The 22,492-nt window shown below is 44.5% G+C and overlaps 1 protein-coding gene across 1 annotated transcript in view; it reads right to left on the bottom strand.

Moving 5' to 3' along the window:
• Nucleotides 1–22,492, bottom strand: part of hydin (HYDIN axonemal central pair apparatus protein) — a 382,743-nt gene that overhangs the window by 145,194 nt on the left and 215,057 nt on the right. Inside the window, exons 46-50 of the mRNA XM_078401540.1 lie at nt 19,183–19,345; nt 11,171–11,833; nt 9,299–9,358; nt 3,678–3,893; nt 2,632–2,834 (exon numbers count right to left, since the gene is read on the bottom strand). Coding sequence (XP_078257666.1) covers nt 2,632–2,834; nt 3,678–3,893; nt 9,299–9,358; nt 11,171–11,833; nt 19,183–19,345 — 1,305 coding nt within the window. The remainder of the gene's footprint in view (nt 1–2,631; nt 2,835–3,677; nt 3,894–9,298; nt 9,359–11,170; nt 11,834–19,182; nt 19,346–22,492) is intronic.

The raw sequence follows: 22,492 nt of genomic DNA, 5'->3' as shown, positions 1-22,492 counted from the left end.
ACGTGGCTGCAGGAGGATCGGGACTGGGAACTGAATATTCAGGGATATACGTCCTATAGAAAGGACTGGTAGGGGGGGCAGAGGCGGTGAGGTAGCACTGTTGGTGACAGATGAACTTCAGTCCCTTGCGAGGGATGACATAGGGACTGACGATGTAGATTCACTGAGGAATTGTAAAGGTAAGAATAGGAGTTATCTACAGGCCCCCAAACAGTAGCCCAGACATAGGGTGGAAGTTGCAGCAGGAGTTACAACTGGCATGTAACAAAGGTAATGCCACTGTGGTTATGGGGAATTTCAATATGCAGGAAGACTGGGAAAATCAGGTTGGTTCTGGATCCCAAGAAAGGGAGTTTGTAGAATGCCTCCGAGATGGATTCTTAGAGACAGCTTGTACTGGAGCCTACCAGAGAGAAGCAATGCCGGATTAACATAGTAGCAAAAGTAGCATTTGCTACAGGCCCCATACTTTCGAGGGCCTCGCGCTAAATGCTTGAAATCGTCATCCCACTGAGGGGCGCTGTGTTGCGCACGCCGCTCCCCAACCGCCGTGGTTTGAATATGTTGGCGGGGCTGTGCGGACCAATGGGCAGTCGGCACTTCACTGCCCAACTGCCAACACAGAGACAAAGACCCTCACACCCCCAGAGGGACAGAGACCGGCAGCAAGACAGAGACAGGCAGCGGCACAGAGGTGAGAGACCGGGAAAGACTGTGGGGTGGGGGGAACATCTAGGGTTGCCAACTGTCCCGTATTAGCCGGGACATCCCATATTTTGGGCAAAATTTGTTTGTCCCGTATGGGACTGCCCTTGTCCCATATTAGGCCCCTGGTCACTGTAGGCCCCGACAATGTAGGCCCGGACAGTGTAGGCTAACGGAGCATGTTAACGTTAACGGTGTTCGGGGAGCAGGGCCGAGTGTGTTCGGTAGGGTTGCCAACTGTCCCGTATTAGCCGGGACATCCGTATTTTGGGCTAAATTTGTTTGTCCCATACGGGACCGCCCTTGTCCCGTATTAGTAGGGTTGCCAACAGTGGATGTAGTGTTTCTAGACTTTCAGTAAGCCTTTGATAAAGTCACACAGGGGAGGTTGATGAGCAAAATTAGAGCACATGGTATTGGGGGTAGGGTATTGACATGGATAGAGAATTGGTTGGCAGACAGGAAGCAAAGAGTAGGAATAAACGGGTCCTTTTCAGAATGGCAGGCAGTGGTGAGTGGAGTGCTGCAAGGCTCGGTGCTGGGGCCGCATCTATTTACAATATATATTAATGATTTGGATGATGGACTTAGAAGTAACACTAGCAAGTTTGCAGATGACACAAAGCTGGGTGGCAGTGTGAACTGCGAAGGGGATGCTAGCAGGTTGCAGGGTGATTTGGATAGGTTGAGTGAGTGGGCAGATGCAGTATAATGTAGATAAATGTGAGGTTATCCACTTTGAGAAAACAAGGAGGAAAATTATTATCTTAATGGTGTCAGATTTGGTAAAGGGGAAGTGCAACGAGACCTGGGTGTCCTTGCACACCAGTCACTGAAAGTAAGCGTGCAGGTACACCAGGCAGTGAAGAAAGCTAATGGCATGTTGGCCTTCATAACAAGAGGATTCGAGTTTAGGAGCAAAGAGGTCCTTCTGCAGTTGTACAGGCCCCTGGTGAGACCACATCTGGTACTGCTGGCAGTTTCGGTGTCCTGATTTAAGGAAGGACGTCCTTTGCTATTGAAGCAGTGCAGCATAGGTTCATGCGGTTAATCCCTGGGATGGCAGGACTGTCATATGAGGAAAGATTGGAAAGACTGGGCTCGTATTCTCTGGAGTTTAGAAGGATGAGAGGGGATCATATAGAGACATATAAAATTATAAAAGGACTGGACAAACTAGATGCAGGAAAACTGTTCCCAATGTTGGGGGAGTTCAGAACCAGGGGCCACAGTCTAAGAATAAAGGGGAGGCCATTTAAAACTGAGGTGAGAAGAAACATTTTCACCCAGAGAGTTGTGAATTTGTGGAATTCTCTGCCACAGAAGGCAGTGGATGCCAATTCACTGGATGAATTTAAGAGTTAGATAGAGCTCTCGGGGCTAGCAGAATCAAGGGATATGGGGAAAAGGCAGGCACAGGTTACTGATTGTGGATGATCAGCCATGATCACAATGAATGGCTCGAAGGGCCAAATGGCCTCCTCCTGCACCTATTTTCTATGTTTCTATGTTTCTGTGTGAGAAATATCATACTAGATTATTGTCTTTTCTTGGAGTATTTTTTAAATTCCAAACTGAGTCTCATTTGGGAATAAGTCAGTAGCAACCTGTATTCCCAGCTCTTATTAGGTAGTGCACTTTAGTGAAAGTGGAATGAGAAGAGGATTAATTTTATCTCTGGTGGTTCAGAAAAGGACTGCCTGGGGTCACTCAGAAGGCCGTTGACATGCGTTGAGCAGTACCACAGCATAATCTGAGAAAAAAATAAAAATAAAAATTGAAGGTATGAAATGAAATGTATTCAAATAAACCCTCATCCAATAACAGTTCCAATAGATAACGCATTATTTTAGTGCATATGGGATAAATAGAACTCATCTCCAATATATCTGCAGTGAGATGCTCTTCAGTATTAGTACAGCTTACCTGAGTGCTGTGCTATCTGCTTTGGTTGGTTCCTCAGCAATGCTACTGTGGTCAATGTCGGATTGAGGTGACGGGGCGCCCAGAAAAAAAGAAGAGCGGGAATCACGTCGGCCCTTTCTGTGCCCACCTGAGCGACGTTTGTCACGGTCCGTTTCTGATTTGTCTTTCTTAGATTTTCCTCTATGCTGAACTGGTATCTCCTCCTATGCAATTAAAATTGTGGGAAAAAAACAGTGCAGCTGTGTATAAAGTTCAGAAAGAAAACCCTGTATTGCTACATCATCTTTCATGAACTCAGAACATCCAAAGCATTTTACATCCAAAGCATTTTGGTACAATTGAAGTGAAGTTGCAGAAAATGCTGGAAAAGCACCACTCTCCAACGTCTTCCGTTCACTCACTGACCAGATAACTCCAATTACACTCTCCCTGCACTTAATTGGCATTTTTTGTCTCGTTCCCAGTTCTGATGGCGGGTCTTTGACCTATTTTCATGAATGCGACCTAATCTGCTGAATGCTGGGAACAGAATTTTCTGTTCTAAGTTTAGATTTCCAGCATCCAGCATTTTAATTTTTTTTAATGACTGTTGTATTGAAGCACAGCAGCCAATGTGCATATGACAAGCCCTGACATGCAGCCATTGGATGCTGACCAGGTGGTCTGGCTTTGAGAGATAAATGTTAGCTCTGACACCAGGGAAACCTATTGTACTCCATGAATGGTGCAGTGCGACCTTTTATTTCCATTCAAGAGTAGATAGTGGGTTTTAAGTATAAGCTGAATGACTGCACCTCCAGAGCAGAATATTCTTATACTTCACTGGGAGGATCAGCCAAGCTCATGTGTTCAGATATCCAAAGCATGATTTGTAGTCATGCGTTGAAATGAGACTGCTTCAGCTGAACCATGATAGGTCCCCAAAAAGATCCAATGTTATATTTAATCCGCACCTTTAAATTACTAAGATTTTTGCAGTTGAGACCTATACTCGAATGTTGTCTTACCTTTGACACCAGTTCAAATGAATTCTGATGTAGTCTTACCTTTGCAACTGGGGGCATCAATTCATGCTCTGGTTCAGACTCTTTCTTATCTTCAAATAACAGTTTTCCTTCTTCTGCGTTAGGTGAAAGTGAGAAGTGACTCAGCATATCCTTCCCAGATACGAGACTTCGCTTTCCTGGATATTTCACTATTGAAAACAAGGCTGGTGGCGGAATAGGGGGGCCACTTGGACCAATGCACAGAATATCTAATATCTACACAAGGAAAAGCAACAGGAAATGAATAATTATAAAGAAGAGAAATACTCATACTTAAGCATCACAATACATTTTTTCCAGTTTCAAAGTGCAGGTGGCAATATTGCTGCCTCTACGCCAAAAGCATGTTCATTCGTCAGAGTCATGACGAAAGGACACAGTGCAAAATAAGGGGCCAGTCATTTTAAAACTGTGTTATGAATTTGTCCCCTCAAAGATAGTGGATCTCCCAAATCCTGTGCCCAAGGATGGTGAAGGGCAGATTATTAGACATATTCAATGTGGAGGTAGATAAATATTTGGAAGATTGAGGAATGAGGGTTGTGGACAACTGGCCCAGAAGAGGAGTTGAGGCCAGCATGGAGCCGCCATGATCATATTGAACGGTGACGGCAAACTTGAGGGGGCCTAGTGGCTCACCTAAGAGGACACTAGTTCTCTTTCTGTTCTTCTTTGAACCCTCTCATAGGCCACTCCAATAACAGGAGTTGCCACATCTGCTACTATTCCATGGGAATAGAGGCTAGCAAAATTAGTGAGTCAATTTGAAAGGCAGAGGAAATTAAGGCCAAAACAAAAGCTGGATTTTTTTCTGTTTTTCAGGTCTCCCTGTTTCTTTCTTCATCATGCAGCTGACAGCTTCATGGCTCCCTGTAAACCTCTGATGCTTTATCTAGTTGACTGGCATTTGTAGGAATGTTAATCTAGCCTCATGGTTATTGCTATTGAAGTCATGGAGACACTGATTACAATCAAGACTAGGGTCCTGATAACATCCCCCCAGAATTCCTGAAAGACTGCGGTCCTAAATGCCTGGCCTGGCTCCGTGAGTTTTACTCCTCTTGCCTCATTGGTCAGTCCATTCCGCTACCAAAACCAAACAAGCCTGCGGACGACCCAAGGAACTATCGGCCCATCTCACTCCTCTGTGTCCCGTACAAGCTCCTCGAACGGCTTCTCCTGGCCCGGCTCGATCCAATCGTTGACCCTCAACTACCCGCTGAACAAGCCGGATTTCGGCGTGGACGCTGCACCACCCACCAAATAGTCAAGTTGACCAATGACATCGAAGACGGTTTCGAAAAGAGTCACAAGGTGGGCATCACACTGGTGGACCTCACTGCCGCTTATGATACTGTGTGGCACCAGGGCTTGATCTTGAAGCTCCTCCGAACCATCCCTGACCGTCATTTAGTGCAGTTCCTTGCCAACATCCTTGCCAACCGCAGTTTTGTACTCAAGACCAGCGACGGCCAATCTAGCCGACTGCGACGCCTAAGAAACTGAGTCTCCCAAGGCTCGGTACTGGCCCTCATGCTCTTCAATCTCTATATCAGCGATCTTTCACGCACGACCTCGTGCCAGTATGGATATGCAGATGACTTGGCCCTATTGAACTTGGACAAGAGTTGGTCAAATGTTGAGGATGGGCTCTCGGCGGATATGGAACTTATCGCGGGCTGACTTAAGACCTGGAGACTAAAACTAAGTATGGCACCAAACCACCACAACGGCCTTTCACCTGAACAACAAGGAAGCTCAACGCCAGCTAACCGTCACCCTCAATGGGTCACCCCTATCCTACAACCCATTTCCTACATATCTCGGGGTGAAACTAGATCGGCAGCTGACCTACAAGCAACACCTTGAAGCTCTCCGTGCTAAAGTCTCGGCACGGAACAACCTCCTGCGTTGCTTGGCCGGATCGTCATGGGGCGCCAGGACATCTACTCTTCGAACCAGTGCTCTTGCACTCGTGTACAGCGGCGCTGAGTACGCTGCCCCAGCATGGTGCCGCAGCGTTCATACCAGCAAGCTAGACGCCACCCTCAACGACACCATGCGGATCATCACTGGCTGCCTACGCCCTACTCCGACGGATCTCCTGCCGGTGCTCGCAGGTATCGCACCCGCCAAGCTTCGCAGAGAGTTCTTCACTCATAGGCTGTTGTGCAAGGCCCCATTGGATGCCAAACATCCTTTGCACCACCTCGCCCAGGACTCACAGCAACTGGGACCTCAACGCCTGTCATCTCGTCACCCTTTCTCCCGTCATGCAGCGACCCTCTGTGGCTCCGGTTTCAACATACTAGGAGCATGGAGAACCAGCTGGGAACAAACATCGCGACCTCCTCAATTCACTGTCGCACCGAACACCACAGCTCCACCCGGCTCGGACATGCCCCGAAAAGAGTGGGTCGCCCTGAACCGGCTCTGCACAGGGATCGGCCGGTTCAATGCCAACATGCATCGTTGGGGGTTGTGTTCATCAGCAGCCTGCGTCTGTGGAGCAGACCAGAAAACAGTGCAGCACGTCATTTTCGACTGCACTGTCCTCCGTCCCCCTGGTGGAGGTGTAGACCTCACGGCCCTTGACAACAACACATTGCACTGGCTACAGTGCCTGGAGGGCGTTACATAATTTCTGCTGCCTCAAACGCAAGAAGAAGAAGTAGTTCAAGACTAGGAAACCTGACTTTCCTTCTCTCAGCCAGGAAACTGAGGTGGGCTGCTTGCATTTCCTTTCAGATCATCTTGCAACAAATTACTTTTTACGTTCTTTTAAATAGGTTAGTGGTAATTGTGAGATTGGTAATTAACATGCAATTGCTCTGAGCACTTTGCTATCTCCAAAAGATCTCTTCTTGATACAGACCATCCTATTTCTCATTTAAATCAAATTGCTCAGCAAGAACATCCAAAAATACATCCTATACTGATAATGCCTGGTTATCTCACCACCACCTCTCTCAATCCCCCCATGGCCTCTAAATTGTCAGCGCGCCAAGTAGACTGAAGCCGTTATCTTAGGTCTTTACCATAAATTCTGCTCCCTGTCCATCAAATGAATCTCTCCCCCTGGAAGTTCCACGAGGTTGAATTAAACTGATTTCATCTTTGGTGTAATATTTGAGATGAGCTCTGAACCACATACTTGTACCATTGCTAAGAATGCTAGTTAGAAACATAGATAGAAACATAGAAAAATAGGTGCAGGAGTAGGCCATTCGGTCCTTCGAGCCAGCACAGCCATTCATTGTGATCATGGCTGATCATCCACAATCAGTAACCTGTGCCTGTCTTTTCCCCATATCCCTTGATTCTGCTAGCCCCGAGAGCTCTATCTAACTCTTAAATTAATTCAGTACCCCGTTCCTGCTTTTTCCCCATATCCCCTGATTCCTTCAGCAGTCACAGCTAAATCTAACTCTCTGTTGAAAACATCCAGTGAATTGGCCTCCACTGCCTTCTGTGGCAGAGAATTCCACAGATTCACAACTCTCTGGGTGAAGACGTTTTTCCTCATCTCAGTCCTAAATGGCCTAACCCTTATTCTTAAACTGTGACCCCTGGTTCTGGAATTCCCCAACATCAGGAACATTTTTTCTGCATCTAGCTTGTCCAATCCTATAAGAATTTTATATGTTTCTATAAAATCCCCTCTCATCCTTCTGAATTCCAGTGAATACAAGCCCAGTCAACCCATTCTTTCATCATATGTCAGTCCCACCATCCCGGGAATTAACCTGGTGAATCTACGCTGCACTCCCTCAATAGCAACAATGTCCTTCCTCAAATTAGGAGACCAAAATTGCACACAATACTCCAGATGCAGTCTCACCAGGGCCCTGTACAACTGCAGTAGGACCTCCTTGCTCCTAAACTCAAATCCTCTCGCAATGAAGGCCAACATGCCATTAAGCTTTCTTCACTGTCTGCTGTACCTGCATGCTTACGTTCAGTGACTGATGTACAAGCACACCCAGGTTTCGTTTCACCTCCCCTTTTTCTAATCTGACAGCATTCAGATTATAATCTGCCCTGTTCTTGTCACCAAAGTGCATAACCTCACATTTATCCACATTATAGTTCCACCTCTCGAACTACCTGCTGCCTCAGTGCACCTGCTGCTAAAACGTTTGTCTATACCTTTGGTAGCTCTCAACCTAACAACTTTAACACAATCCAGTCTGCCCTCCCCAAGTTGCCATCTTTAGTAAAAACCCTTTTCCGTGCTCAGATTATTGATTGATTGAAAGATACCGTATGGAAACAGATCCTTCATCCCATCAAGTCCAAGCTGCTCATTGATCACCCATTTGCACTAGTTCTATGTTATCCAACTTTTGCACCTACTCCCTCCACACAAGGGACAGTTCACAGAGGCCAATTAACCTACAAAGCCACACATCTTTGGGATGTGAGAGGAAACCTGAGTACCTGGAGGAAACCCACACAATCACAGGGAGAACATGCAAACTGCACAGAGACAGCACCCGTGGTCAGGATTGAACCTGGGTCTCTGGCACAGTGCAGCAGCATCTCTGCAAGCTATGCCGCTGTGTCCTCCTTAATTTGTCCCTTCCCCCCCCCCACCCCTTCCAAACTCACCCAATGAAAACAATCTTTTATCTTAACATTTTTATGCAAAAGGCAGTGTGCTGGAGTAATGCAGTGGAGGGAATAAATAGACAATGTTTTGGGTTGGGCTTCTTCAGATTGATTATTTTAGAGGCGAGAAGGCAGGGAAGGGGGGGGAGGGGGGGGTGTGCAGGACAAAACCTGACAAGTGATATTCTGAAGAAGGGTCTCGACCCAAAACATAACCCATTCCTTCTCTCCAGAGATGCTGTCTGTCCCACTGAATTACTCCAGGTTTTTGTGTCTATCTTAAGTGATATTCCTTTACTGTTTATGCTTATGCAATTCTTATGCTTGTTTTCAAATCCGTCCGAGGCTTTCCTCTTCACCATTTCTAGACCAACAATGCTTTGGGATATCTTTGTTCCTCCAGCTGTGTTCCCTTTGTCATTCCTGATTTCATGTTGTTGGCACGAAATCTCTCCAATCTCGTCAATTCTGGATTCCTTAACTAAACTTTACGATCTCACCACCTTTCCTTTCTCCTTTATGACAGTGCTCAGCAATTATCATGTATCTCGGCATCCTTGGTTTGTTATTATTCCCAGCTGGTCAGTGAAAAATCTTCCTTTGATAACTCTCCTCTAAAGTAGCTTAGTATGATAAATGAAATAGAGCGAAAGCAGAGAATGTTTTTGTAATTATGCTCATTAACATTAAAATCATAATTATGGAAAAGGAAAGAAAATAGATCTTAAATAGCTGGCAGCATTCAACGTGGAAATGGAATGGCTCGAAAGAGGCTAAAGGAAATTAGAATGGAATTAGTGAAGATGATGCCAGATATATACTGAACTAAAAGGTGACAACACCTTTCAAAAAAGAGGAAGGATAAACCAGGTAACCACAGCCACCATTGGCAGTGCAGGAAACTTTCAGAGATATAGTCTGGTACACAGCAATTTGCACAACTTGAAAAACACACGTTAAAAAATGACAACCAGCTTGAGTTTCTGAAAGACAAATTGCCATTGACTAACCTGATTGAGTTCTTCATTGAAGTGATAGAGTGTTGAAATGGATGATTTAATATACAGAGGCTTCAAAAGAATTTTGGTCAAGTAATATATAATAGCCTTATTGAGTCGGTATCAATGGAGGCAAAAGAAGCATAAACATAGATTAAGCATGGTGAAAGTGGCAGAGAACATTGCAGGGGCTCAAGGAACTTAGATGCAGCACAGCATGGGAGGAGAATTAAGAATGGCAAAACCGACACAGTGAGAGGAACGTTCTGGGGAGTGTTGTAGAGCAGTTTGATCTAGGAGTACCGGGACACAGTTCCTTGAAAGTGACATCACAGGTAGATAAGGTGGTCCAGAAAGCTATCGGCATATTGGTCTTCATCGGTCAGTGTATTGAGTATAGAAATTGGGAGGTTATGTTACAGCTGTACAAGATATTGGTGAGGCCTCATTTAGAGTTTGTGTTCAGTTTTGGTCACCCTGTTAAGCTGGAAAGGGTGTAAAGAAGATTTACACGGAGGTTGCCAGGGCTGAGCTATAGGTAGAGGTTAATCTGCAAGTCCAATCGGTAATAAAGAAAGCAAACACAATGCCAGCATTTATTTCAAGAGGGCTTGTATGCAAAAACAGGGATGTAATGCTGAGACTCTATAAGGTGCTGGTAAGGCCGCCTTTGGAATATTGTGAGCAATTTTGGGCACCATATCTTGAGGAAGGATGTTCTGGCTCTGGAGAGGGTCCAGAGGAGGTTTACAAGAATGGTCCCAGGAATGAGTAACCTATGATGAGCATTTGTCGGCACTAGGCCTGTACTCGCTGGAGTTTAGAAGAATGAGGGGGACATTATTGAAACGTACAGATTAATGAAAGGCTTGGATATCGTGGATTTGGAGAGGACGTTTCCACTAGTGGGAGTGTCTCGGACTAGAGGTCGGAGCCTCAGAATTAAAGGATGTTCTTTTAGGAAGGAGATGAGGAGAAATTTATTTCGTCAGAGTGTGATGAATGTGTGGAATTCTTTGCCACAGAAGGCTGTGGAGGCCAAGTCAGTGGATATCTTTAAGGCTGCGATTGATAGATTTTTGATGAGTACAGGTGTTAGAGATTATGGGGAGAAGGCAGGAGAATGGGACAGATCAGCCATGATGGAATGGCAGAGTAGACTTGATGGGCCGACTTGTCTAATTCAACTCCTATCACTTATGACCTTATGACATAATTCAACACAGTTTGGCTGAGTGTCCTTAAATTTTTCTAATGCCATGAACTGGGAGAGAAGACTTACACACTATGTCCCAGATTCCACATGATTGAAGCAAGACATTTCTATTCTTATATGCAAATCGTCTTCAATAAAGACTTGCATGCCATTCTAATTGCTTGCAGCATCTGCACATTAACCTCTAGCGATTAGTGTATGAGGACATCCAGATCCCTCTGAACATCCTTCACTCACTCTCTTTCCATTTTATTTTATCTACTTTTTTCCACATTACAATTCCACTTACCTTGTCCTTGCCTATTTACTGAATAAATCAATAGATTGTTTCACAGTAAGTAATATAGAAATAGGGCAGAACTAGAGAGGAACAGATTATATCAATTTATGACCTACTTCAGTTCCTACTTCACGTTACAGTAAATAATATTATGTGATCCTTACTTTTATTCATTACTTGAAATGCATTCCTTTACTTGCCTAATTCCTAGTAAATGAGACTTAGTTTGATAGCATGCAGTAATTTAGAAAGGTGTTTAGTCCAGACCTTGCCTTGAGATTTGGAGTAAATTTACAGATTCAATGTAAAACACGGTTTAAAAAGCCCCCAGAATCCAATGAACTGTAAAACACCTTATTATAGCAATGGATCATTGCCGTGTCAATACCTCTTCTAATGAAGGTATTTTGCCACTGTTCAGAATAATCTTTCCAATGTTTTCCTCTGAATCATACACAGGCAACTTGATCTGAGGCACTCCGATATTTTCATCCTTCTCTGTACTTTCCACACCTTCTCCATCTGCAACTATATCAAACTGGGGAGAACTGTAAGTTTTCTCCTCTCGAAGCCTATCCAGCCTCTCTTTCTCAGCCTTTTCCTTCTCCAGACGATCTTTCTCAGCTCTTTCTTTCTCAGCTCTCTCTTTCTCCAGCTTCTCGTGTCGATCTTTTTTTCCCTTTTTGCTTGAGGGGACCGGCCTTTCTGTAGATTGATCCTCACTCGCACTTTGGCCATCTTCAGATTGTGGGTGAGCAACAAGTAATTGTGCTCGGTCCCAGTATTCCAGAGTTTGGGAGATTTTTTTCTGATTACGTTCATACTTCTGAAATCTGAGGAAAAGTTGTTTCTCTGGACTTTTGGGCAATTCATCCTCCAGGATTGAATTGTACTTTTCCAAGAACGTGTGACTCATTCTGGCATCCCTGCTCTTTCTCTTTTTGATTCCTTCTTCTGGTTCACCACGCTCTACTAGGATGGATTCATTATGATCTGCAGTGACAACTTTGGCTTCAGGAAGCTCAGGCTTCACCATTGAAGCATTAGTGCTCTGTAGAAAAATACAAAATAAAACCAAAAATGTGATTTGTTTTTTAATTTGCAAAAGCTTTGTAATGACCTTCCTTTCCTTCTCCCAGTATTCTTTATTTACCATGAGCCCACAGTTATGAATCAAAGAAATTAGGCATCCTTATCAACATCAACATACGGCCAAACAAGTTGGTAGTAATTTAGGGCTGATTTTAGAACTCTATATTTTGTAGCCCATTTTCCATCCCAAACCAAGTGGGATTCATCCAGAAAAACTTTGTTCTAGCTAGAAGCAAGAGGGGAAATTGCAGGGCTTTGGTAAAGATATTTGGGTTGGGATCCTTCTTCAGAATGATTGAAGGCAAGGGATGGGAAGAAACTGGAAGAGAGGAGAGGCAGGACAAGTCCTGGCAGATAATGTATGGATACAGGGTTTTGATAGGCAAATGGTTGGACAAAAGACCAGACATAAAAAGACACAAGGTGTGAGAAAAGGATTGAAGAAAAGGATTGAATTGTGAAGCAGAAGAAATGTAGGTGGAAGGGAGGGGGGTGGGTGAGGGGCGAAATAGGTGTGAGTACAGTGAGGCACATGGGAGGGGGGGATGGAGAAGGGGAAAGGGGGGGGTAGTTACTTGAAATTGGAGAATCTAAATGTTCATACCATTGTGTTGCAACCTATCCACACAGAATATGAGGTGATGTTCTTTCAGTCCTGGGTAGACAGTAAGCACTTTTTTTTTCCAGGGTGGAAATGTCAAAGAATACAGGGTGTAGCTTTAAGCGCCAGAGGGGGGTAAGTTTAAAGGAGATATGCAGAGGGTTTTTTACGCAGCATTGTGAATGCCTGGAATGCACTGTCAGGGATGCTAGTGGATGCAGATATGATAGTGGCATTTCAGAGGCTTTAGATAGGCACATAGATGTTATGTTGTAGTAGGGGATTTTAACTTTCCCAATATTAGACAATAGACAATAGACAATAGGTGCAGGAGTGGGCCATTCAGCCCTTCGAGCCAGCACCGCCATTCAATGCGATCATGGCTGATCACTCTCAATCAGTACCCCGTTCCTGCCTTCTCCCCATACCCCCTCACTCCGCTATCCTTAAGAGCTCTATCCAGCTCTCTCTTGAAAGCATCCAACGAACTGGCCTCCACTGCCTTCTGAGGCAGAGAATTCCACACCTTCACCACTCTCTGACTGAAAAAGTTCTTCCTCATCTCCGTTCTAAATGGCCTACCCCTTATTCTTAAACTGTGGCCCCTTGTTCTGGACTCCCCCAACATTGGGAACATGTTTCCTGCCTCTAATGTGTCCAATCCCCTAATTATCTTATATGTTTCAATGAGATCCCCCCTCATCCTTCTAAATTCCAGTGTATACAAGCCTAATTGCTCCAGCCTTTCAACATACGACAGTCCCGCCATTCCGGGTATTAACCTAGTGAACCTACGCTGCACGCCCTCAATAGCAAGAATATCCTTCCTCAAATTTGGAGACCAAAACTGCACACAGTACTCCAGGTGCGGTCTCACCAGTGCCCGGTACAACTGTAGAAGGACCTCTTTGCTCCCAAAAAGGGGCGTGGCTGTGTTCTGCAGCTGCGGCTCACCGGCAGTCTCTCTGTCTTTTTTTTGTTTTTTGTCTATTGTCATCGTTTAATGTACGTTTTGTTCTATTTTTAACTCTGTGTATGTGGGGGGGGTGGTGGGGGGGTTGGGGGAAACCTTTTTTCTAATCTCTTCCTCAACGGAGATGCGACCTTTACCGTGTCGTATCTCCGTTCGCGCTACGGCCTAACATCGTGGAGTCGGCGGCCTCCAGCTGGGATCGACCTTGAAGACTCCGGTCGCAGGGCCTGGACTTACCATCTCGGAGGCTTCGGCCGTGGGCCCTGCAGACCGCAACATCGGGAGTTCGCAGGTCCCTGGCTGGCGACCGGTTTTTTGGGAGCTCCAGCCGTAGCAGCTTCGACCGCCCCGAAGCGCGAGGTACGATCGACCCGCTCGCAGGCCCTTCATCGCCCTGCGCGGCTCGGCCGCGGCACTTTCCATCGCCCGGTGGGGGCTCAGGACTTTCATCGGCCTGCTCGGCTCGGCTCGGCCCTGGGACTTTCCATCGCCCGGTGGGGGCTCAGGACCTTCATCGGCCTGCTCGGCTCGGCCCTGGGACTTTCCATCGCCCGGTGGGGGCTTCAAAAAGTTGGAGCCTCGATCACCTCGTGGCACCATGGGAGAAGAATGAGGAGGAGATAAGACTTTTCTTTGCCTTCCATCACAGTGAGGGTATGCCTAGAGCAATCACTGTGATGGCTGTTTGTGTAAAAATTGTATCTGTGTGTCCTGTGCTTTTTGTTGTCTACTGCCGGACCCTGACGTGAGAGGACGCTGGCGTTGTTTATTCGCCGCTTTTCCGTTAGGATAGTTTGTCTGTTTGTTTTTATGTTGATTGTTTTTGTAAAGCGCTTTGAGCACCTGATAAGGCGCTATATAAAATAAATGCTTATTATTATTATATTATTATACTCAACTCCTCTTGTTATGAAGACCAACATTCCATTGGCTTTCTTCACTGCCTGCTGTAGCTGCATGCTTCCTTTCAGTGACTGATGCACTAGGACACCCAGATCTCGTTGAACATCCCCTCTTCCTAACTTGACACCATTCAGATAATAATCTGCCTTTCTATTCTTACTTCCAAAGTGAATAACCTCACACTTATCTACATTAAACTGCATCTGCCATGTATCCGCCCACTCACACAACCTGTCCAAGTCACCCTGCAGCCTTATTGCATCTTCCTCACAATTCACACTACCCCCCAGCTTAGTATCATCTGCAAATTTGCTAATGGTACTTTTAATCCCTTCATCTAAGTCATTAATGTATATCGTAAATAGCTGGGGTCCCAGCACCGAACCTTGCGGTACCCCACTGGTCACTGCCTGCCATTCCGAAAGGGACCCATTTATCCCCACTCTTTGCTTTCTGTCTGTCAACCAATTTTCTATCCATGTCAGTACCCTACCCCCAATACCATGTGCTCTAATTTTGCCCACTAATCTCCTATGTGGGACCTTGTCGAAGGCTTTCTGAAAGTCGAGGTACACCACCATCCACTGACTCTCCCCTGTCAATTTTCCTAGTTACATCCTCAAAAAATTCCAGTAGATTTGTCAAGCATGATTTCCCCTTCGTAAATCCATGCTGAAGGGGACTGGGAAAATCATAGTGTGAAGGGTTTAAATGGGGTGCAATTCCTCAAAAGTGTATTTATGTAAAGCCCCCCACATGTGAGAGGGCAATACTAGAGTATTGGGAAATTGGGAAGGGCAAGTTAATGACATGTTTGTGGAGGAGTGTTTTGGGACCAGTGACCACAGTTCGATTAGGTTGAAAATAGTTATGGATAGGGATGAAGAGGGTCCACATATTAAAATGCTCAACTGGAGTAAGGCCAAATTTAGGGGTATGAGAGAAGGTCTCACTCAAGTTGACTGGAGCAGGTTATTTGATGGGAAAGGAACATCGGCCAAGTGGGATGTTTTTAAAAGTGTGCTTTTAAAAGGATATGTACATCCCCGTTAGAGTGAAGGGCAAAGCAGACAAACGTAAGGAAGCTTAGCTGATGAGAGAAATTGAGGCATTGGTCAAAAACAAGAAGGATGCATGGAATAGGTCTAGGCAGCTGGGATCAAGTGCATCCCTGGGGGAGTTTCGGGAACTAAGGAGTAAACTGAAAAAGGAGATCAGAAGGGCAAAAAGGGGCCATCTGGGTAGCTCTTCTGGGTAGCATTAAGGACAATCCCAAAAGATTTTATAAATACATAAGAGGGAAAAGGGTAACTAGAGAGAGACTGGGACCTCTCAGGAATCAAAGCAGTCACCTCTGTGTGGAGCCACAGGACATGGACTAAGTCCTCAATTAGTATTTCTTCTCTGTATTTACCAAGGAAGAAGACAGTAGGATGGAGGAACTTGGGGCAGTCAATGGAAATGTCTTGAGAGCAGTCAGTGTTACCGTCAAAGAAGTACTGAAGGTACTATCGTGTATGAAGTCTCCAGGGCCTGATCAGATATATCTGAGGACATTCCGGGAAACTAGAGAGGAAATTGCGGGAGCCCTGGTTGAAATTTACGAGTCGTCCTTGAATACAGGAAAGGTGCCGGAAGACTGGAGGGTGGCAAAGGTTGTGCCTCCTTTCAAGAAGGGCTGCAGGAAAATGCTGGGAACTGCAGGCTGGTGAGCTTAACATCTGTAGTTGGAAAGTTACTAAAGAGTATTCTGAGGGATAGGTTATACAGACATTTGGATGGGCAAGGGCTGATTAGGGACAGTCAGCATGGTTTTTTACGTGGGAGGTCGTGTCTCACAAATCTGATTGATTTTTTTGATGACGTAACCAAAAAGGTCGATGAGGGCAGAGCTGTAGATGTTGTATACATGGATTCCAGGAAGGCATTCGACAAGGTTCCGCATAGTAGGCTGCTCTGGAAGGTTAGATTGCATGAGATCCAAGGAGTGATAGCTGAATGGAGCGCAAATTGGCTCCATGGAAGGAAGCAGGTGATGGTGGAAGGTTACTTCTCGGACTGGAGGCCTGTGACTAGTGGTGTACCTTAGGGTTCGGTGCTGGGCCCGTTACTGTTTGTCATCTACATCAATGATTTGGATGAGAACATGCAGGGCAAAATTAGCAAGTTTGCTGATGATACAATAGTGAATGGTTTTGCAGATAGTGAAGATGGTTGTGAAAGTTTGCAGCAGGATCTGGATTGATTGGCCAGGTGGGCTGAGGATGGTTGATGGATGTTAATACAGAGAAGTGTGAGGTGTTAAATTTTGGGACGTCAGACAAGGGTAGGACCTACACAGTAAATAGTAGGCCTCTGGGGAGTGTTGTAGAGCCGAGGGATCTAGGAGTGCAGGTGCACGTTTCCTTGAAGGTCGATAGATAAAGTGTCAAAAAGGCTTTTGGCACATTGGCCTTCATCAGTCAGAGTATTGAGTATAGATGTTGGGAGGTCATGTTGCAGTTGTATAAGACGTTGGTGAGACTGCATTTAGAATATTGTGTTCAGTTCTGGGCACCATGATATAGGAAAGATATTGTCAAGCTTGAAAGGGTTCAGAAAAGATTTACGAAGATGTTGCCAGGGCTAGAGGGTGTGAGCTGTAGAGAGAGGTTGAGTAGACTGGGTCTCTATTCCTTGGAGCGCAGGAGGATGAGGGGCAATCTTATAGAGGTGTACAAAATCATGAGAGGAATAGATCGGGTAGATGCACAGAGTCTCTTGCCCAGAGTAGGGGAATCGAAGTCCAAGGTGAAGGGGAAAAGATTTAATAGGAATCTGAGGGGTAACTTTTTCACATATAGGGTGGGGGTGTATGGAACAAGCTGCCAGAGGCGGTAGTTGAGGCTGGGACTATCCCATTGTTTAAGAAACAGTTAGACAGATACATGGATTGGACAGGTTTGGAGGGATATGGACCAAGCGCAGGCAGCTGGGACATTTTGACTTGTGTGGGCAAGTAGGGCTGATGGGCCTGTTTCCACACTATATCACTCTATGACTATGAATATATGCTGGGAATAGAGCTCTATGGATCACATGCCGAAAATGTTAGTTTAACTTGGCATCATGTTTGGCACAGACATTATGGGCAAAAGGGCCTGTCCCTATGCTGTACTGTTCTGTATTATTTGTTTTCAATGGTATGGTTGTGGCACCCAGATTCTTGGAAGAACCTGCAATATCTAAGACATGGCACTAGAAAGTGGGAACATAGCAAGGTTGCCTAAGAGTTGTTAGACCCTGAGGTTGTTGACTTTCTAAGGAGATTCTGGCCATCTCCCTTACAGGCAGAACAAAACAAGGCTTCAATTTTTCTTTAAACTTTTTCAGGGCTCAGGCTGGTATCAGAAGGCAGGGAGTGCATTTCAGTTGAACACAATATATATTGCTCCAGGACTATAAATACAAGGGGAAAAAATCCAGAACGTTTAGGATGACACAGTGGCAAAGGTACTAGTGCCAATGGGTCATAGCACAAAAGATTTGGATTCAATTCTGACTTGGAAACATTATGTTTGGAGCTTGCATGATCTCCCTGTGATGGTATTGGATTTCCCCTGCTGCTCCAGTTTCCTCCCACGTCCCAAAGATTTGTAGTTTGGTAAGTTAATTGGCCATTGTAGATTATCCCTAGTCAGCAGGTGAGTGAAACTATCTGGAGGAATGACTCTGAAGAAGGGTCTCGACCCGAAACGTCACCCATTCCTTCTCTCCCCGAGATGCTGCCTTACCAGCATTTTGTATCAACCAATGACTATGAGAAAATGGGGAAAGTGAAACACTTATTAATTTTGGATTAGTGTAATTGAATGGTTGATGATCGGCACGGATTCAGTGGGTCAAAGAACCTGTTTCTGCCAGATATCCTGAAATGACCTTAAAACCAAAACATATCAATCTGCATACAAAGAATATAATTGTAGAAATTTTAAACCAAAGATTATCATTCCAGAACTTTAAAATAAGATATCTTACACCAGAAACAAATGCAGGAGGTTCATCAAGATAACTTTAAACCCATGAAATGTAACAGTGTAATTGTTGCAAATTACATGCTTTAAATCCAAGGACCCAAATTTATAATCATTGATTTATTTCTCTGTTGCTTTAAATCATTACCATTCGATGATGCTGGCTTTTCCAGGGATAACACTACTCCCTAGTAATTCACAAAGCTTCTCGTGTGAAGAGAGGCAATAAATGTTCCCAGGATGCTGGGTTATAAAAAGCCTAATCTGTTATCAGCAGAAATTCTGATAGGCACCATCCCGCTGAAATCATTTGTATCAGCATGTGTCGAATGGTACTTTATCCTTTTGGTCCAGTGTAGATGTGGAACCAGCTGAGAGGTACAAATTCAAACCCGGGGTGATCAGGCACGTCTGAGTGTGTTGCACTAGTGCCACTGAGAAGCAAAGAAACAGAATATTTAAAGTGTAATATTGAACTCTAAAATAACAAAAAGAAAATGCATGGACACAATGGAAATTACAATTATATATACTTCAAAGATGGTGAGACTGAGACCCACATTATGGGCTTGTCCCTTGCAATTGTGATGAGTAAAGATGGAAATAGAGAACCAAGGAGAATGATTCACATTAAACCTTCTCCACCAATTTGGACTGGAGAAATGGCTGGTACAAAAGGGAGGAGCCTCAATATCCCATCTCATCCTGTGAATTCAACCCGTCTTGAACAAAAGATAATTGGCATCTAGAACAAAGGGCACCATTAATAAGGTATGGTCTCTCTATATTTAGCTTTTGAGACAAGCCTGTTGTCTTACCATCTTTATACTCATTTGCAATTTCTTTGTGTCGTCCTTAACATACGTATCTTTTCTTCCTTTTTTGGACTTTTTCTTCAGTTCTTCTTCCCCCCGCAGTCTTTCCATTTCTTCCCTCAGTTTCTGCTCCCGTAACTGTCGTTCGTGAATCTCATTCAGAACTCTGGACACAAAAACATTGTTGTCATGCAGGATTAGCTACTTATCTCTAACAGAATCTCTGCAGCTGACACATGAAGGATTACTGACACTACAGGTGCAGGAGATTGCACACTAGCCAGAAAGAAGTTTAGTGACCTGACTCGTGCCAGAAACATGGAGGCTTCCTAAATTTTTTAATAAATTACCATGTGACTGGTGAACTGAGTCCCATGGCAGTTACAGGAACTTTGTGGAATTACACTTCTACTCTCTTTGGCCTACAGTTTCCAAGGAACAAAGGAAGAGCAATGAACCAAATGACACTTTTGATCTTTTCGAGTGTTCAATTATACTGTGATCTTGGATGACATGAAACAGGTCGGCCAAAGGACCTGCTTCTGTGCTGTATGACTATCAAAGACATTGTTCCAGGATGGAAGAGCATAAATTTAGATAATCTAAGCTCAACAATTTTCTAAGGCAGAGCACTACAGATAGTCTATGAACGGAAAAAGCTTTCTGTTATGTTACATGTCCTTGCTCTAGACTACTCAAAATATAAACTTACCCAGAAACTCATTTCAACATTCACCTCATAAGAAGCATAGGTAGAGAAGATAGCCAGAGTCTGTTTAACATGGTGGAGATGTCAAAAACTAAAGGACAGAGTTTTGTAAAAAGAAAGAGGTTTAAAGGGATTTTAGAGGTAAATGCTTCACACAATATTTAGTTGGTATCTGGAATGACCTGCCAAAGGAGGTGGTAAAGGCAGAAACAGAAACAGTTTTTAGAGTCAAAGAGTTATACAGCATTGAAACAAAGCCCCTCAGTCAAATTTGCCCATGCTGAACTAGATGCCTATCCCAGCAAATCCCATTTACCTGTGTTTGACCCAATTCCTTCTAAACATTTCATTGTCAATGAGTCATACAGCATGGAAACAGGCCCTTTAGCCCAATATCCAAGCCAACCAAGATGCGCCATCTAAGGTAGCCCCATCTCATCTGATCTGATCAGACCAGACCAGACCAGACCAGACCAGACCAGACCAGACCAGACCTGATCAGATCAGACCAGACCAGACCAGTCTGTCTGTCTGTCTGTCTGTCTGTCCAACAAGATGGCCGTCGCCCGCCGATCGCAGCAGGAGAAATGCGACTGAGGTCAGTGTCTTCTCCCTGTCCATTCTCGCCCACCCACGCTCCCCGCCCGGCAACAGGTCCATGCCGTCACCACCGTTCCCCAATGCAGATTGCAGCCAGGTGATTAAGTTTGTCGCCGGTGCTGACTTCGGCGAATTCCAAGTGTGGACAATGTAATGTGCCCATAAATGATGTTAGGTTTTGTATGTTTTTGCACTTGTATTCTGTTTAAAGTTTGAATTTTAAAGTTTGATGTTTGAGGTTTATTGAAATGTATTGAAGTTTATTACAATATTTTTGTATGCACTGTTATATGTTCTTATCAACCTTTAAAAAAAATTTGTTTGAATATCAATAAAGGAAATTCTTGACATTTTGATGGGAAATTGATGTACGAAGTTATTGTATTTCAGAGTAGTTTTTCATGGCATCACTTTCAAATAGTCATGAAGCAGCATGATTGGAAACCCTACTGTACACCCCCTTTTATAGGGAAAGTGGGTGAGATGTGAATTGTCTTCAGTTGTCTTCAGTCTTCAGGGTCATAGCTTGTCGTTGATATTGTCGTAGGGGAGTCCAGTCACCGTTTTTTCGGCGACCTGCTATGACTCTGACAGTCGCCTTAAAAAACACCTAACTGGGACAGGGTCTTCAGTAAGTTCAGCATGTTCCCAACAATTCTCTCCAACTTTTACTGATGCACATTTTCTTGGGATGCATCACAGCATGCTTTGAGAACAGCTCTATTCAATACCGTAAGAAATTACAGAGAGTTGCGGATGTAGCTCAGACCAAAGATACTAGAGGAGCAAGATGAACCATTCCATCAAAATCGCCTATACTGAAGTGTAGTACGCAAAGGAACGTAACGTCCGCCATTTTAGTAAGCAAAACCCGCCGTTCGCTATGCCTCTCGCAGTGTAATCAGTTTTGGGGGAACAGTATGTGTGATGATACCATAAAAATGCAGAATATATCTCATCTATCAATTCACAGATTTTTGTTATTTTTCTTTTTAAATGTTTCTGCCTACTGAAATGGCACCATGACATACTATGGTTTTTAGGGTCGAGTGGTCTAACTTGCTCTGCTCTCTTTGGCTCAGACCATCACGCAAATGAACCTCCCTTCCATTGACTCCATCTACACTTCACATTGCCTCAGCAAGGCCACCAGCATAATAAAGGATGAGTCTCACCCCGCTCACTCCCTCTTCTTCCCTCTCCCATCAGTCAAGAGGTCCAAAGGTTTGACAACACATACCTCCAGATTCAGGAACAGTTTCTTCCCAACTGATATCAGGCTGAACCATCCTATCACCAGCTAGACAGCAGTCCTGACCGACCATCTACCACATTGGAGAACTTCAGACTATCTTTAATCAGACTTTACTGGACTTGCACTAAACGTTATTCCCTTTATTCTGAATCTGCATACTGAGGGCAGCTTTATTGTAATCATGTATAGTCTATTCGCTGACTGGATAGCATGCAACAAAAATGCTTTTCACTGTATCATGGTACATGCGACAATAATAAACTAAACTCAATTAAACTAAATGTTGTTATTGTACCTGCCTCAACTATTTCCTCTGGTAGCTCGTTTCGAATACCCACCACCCCTGTTTGAAAAAGTTGCCCTGAGGTTATCAAATCTTTTCCCTCACACCTTAAACCTGTGCCCTCTAGTTATTGATTCTACTATCCTCGGGAAAAAACTCAGTGCATTCATCATATGTCTTCCCCTCATGATTTTGCACCTTCACACAATTACCCCTCAGCATTCTGTGCTCCATGGAATAAAGTCCCAGCCTGAACAATCTCTCCCAACAGCTCAGGCCCTAGAGTCCTGACAACGTCTTAGTAAATCTTCTCTGCACCCTTTCCTGCTTAATGGCATTTCTCCTGTAGCAAGATGACCAAAACAGAACGCAGTATTCCAAGTGTGGCTTCACTGATATCTTGTACAAGTGGAACAAATCAATTCCCTCACTGATGAAAAGCAAAAGTCGAAACCTTCTTCACTAC

Source organism: Rhinoraja longicauda, chromosome 6 (genome assembly GCF_053455715.1).
Source record: "Rhinoraja longicauda isolate Sanriku21f chromosome 6, sRhiLon1.1, whole genome shotgun sequence".
NCBI classification, from domain to species: domain Eukaryota; kingdom Metazoa; phylum Chordata; class Chondrichthyes; order Rajiformes; family Arhynchobatidae; genus Rhinoraja; species Rhinoraja longicauda.
The sequence above is the reverse complement of the archived record's forward strand: the minus strand, read 5'-3'. Positions and strand labels throughout refer to the sequence as shown.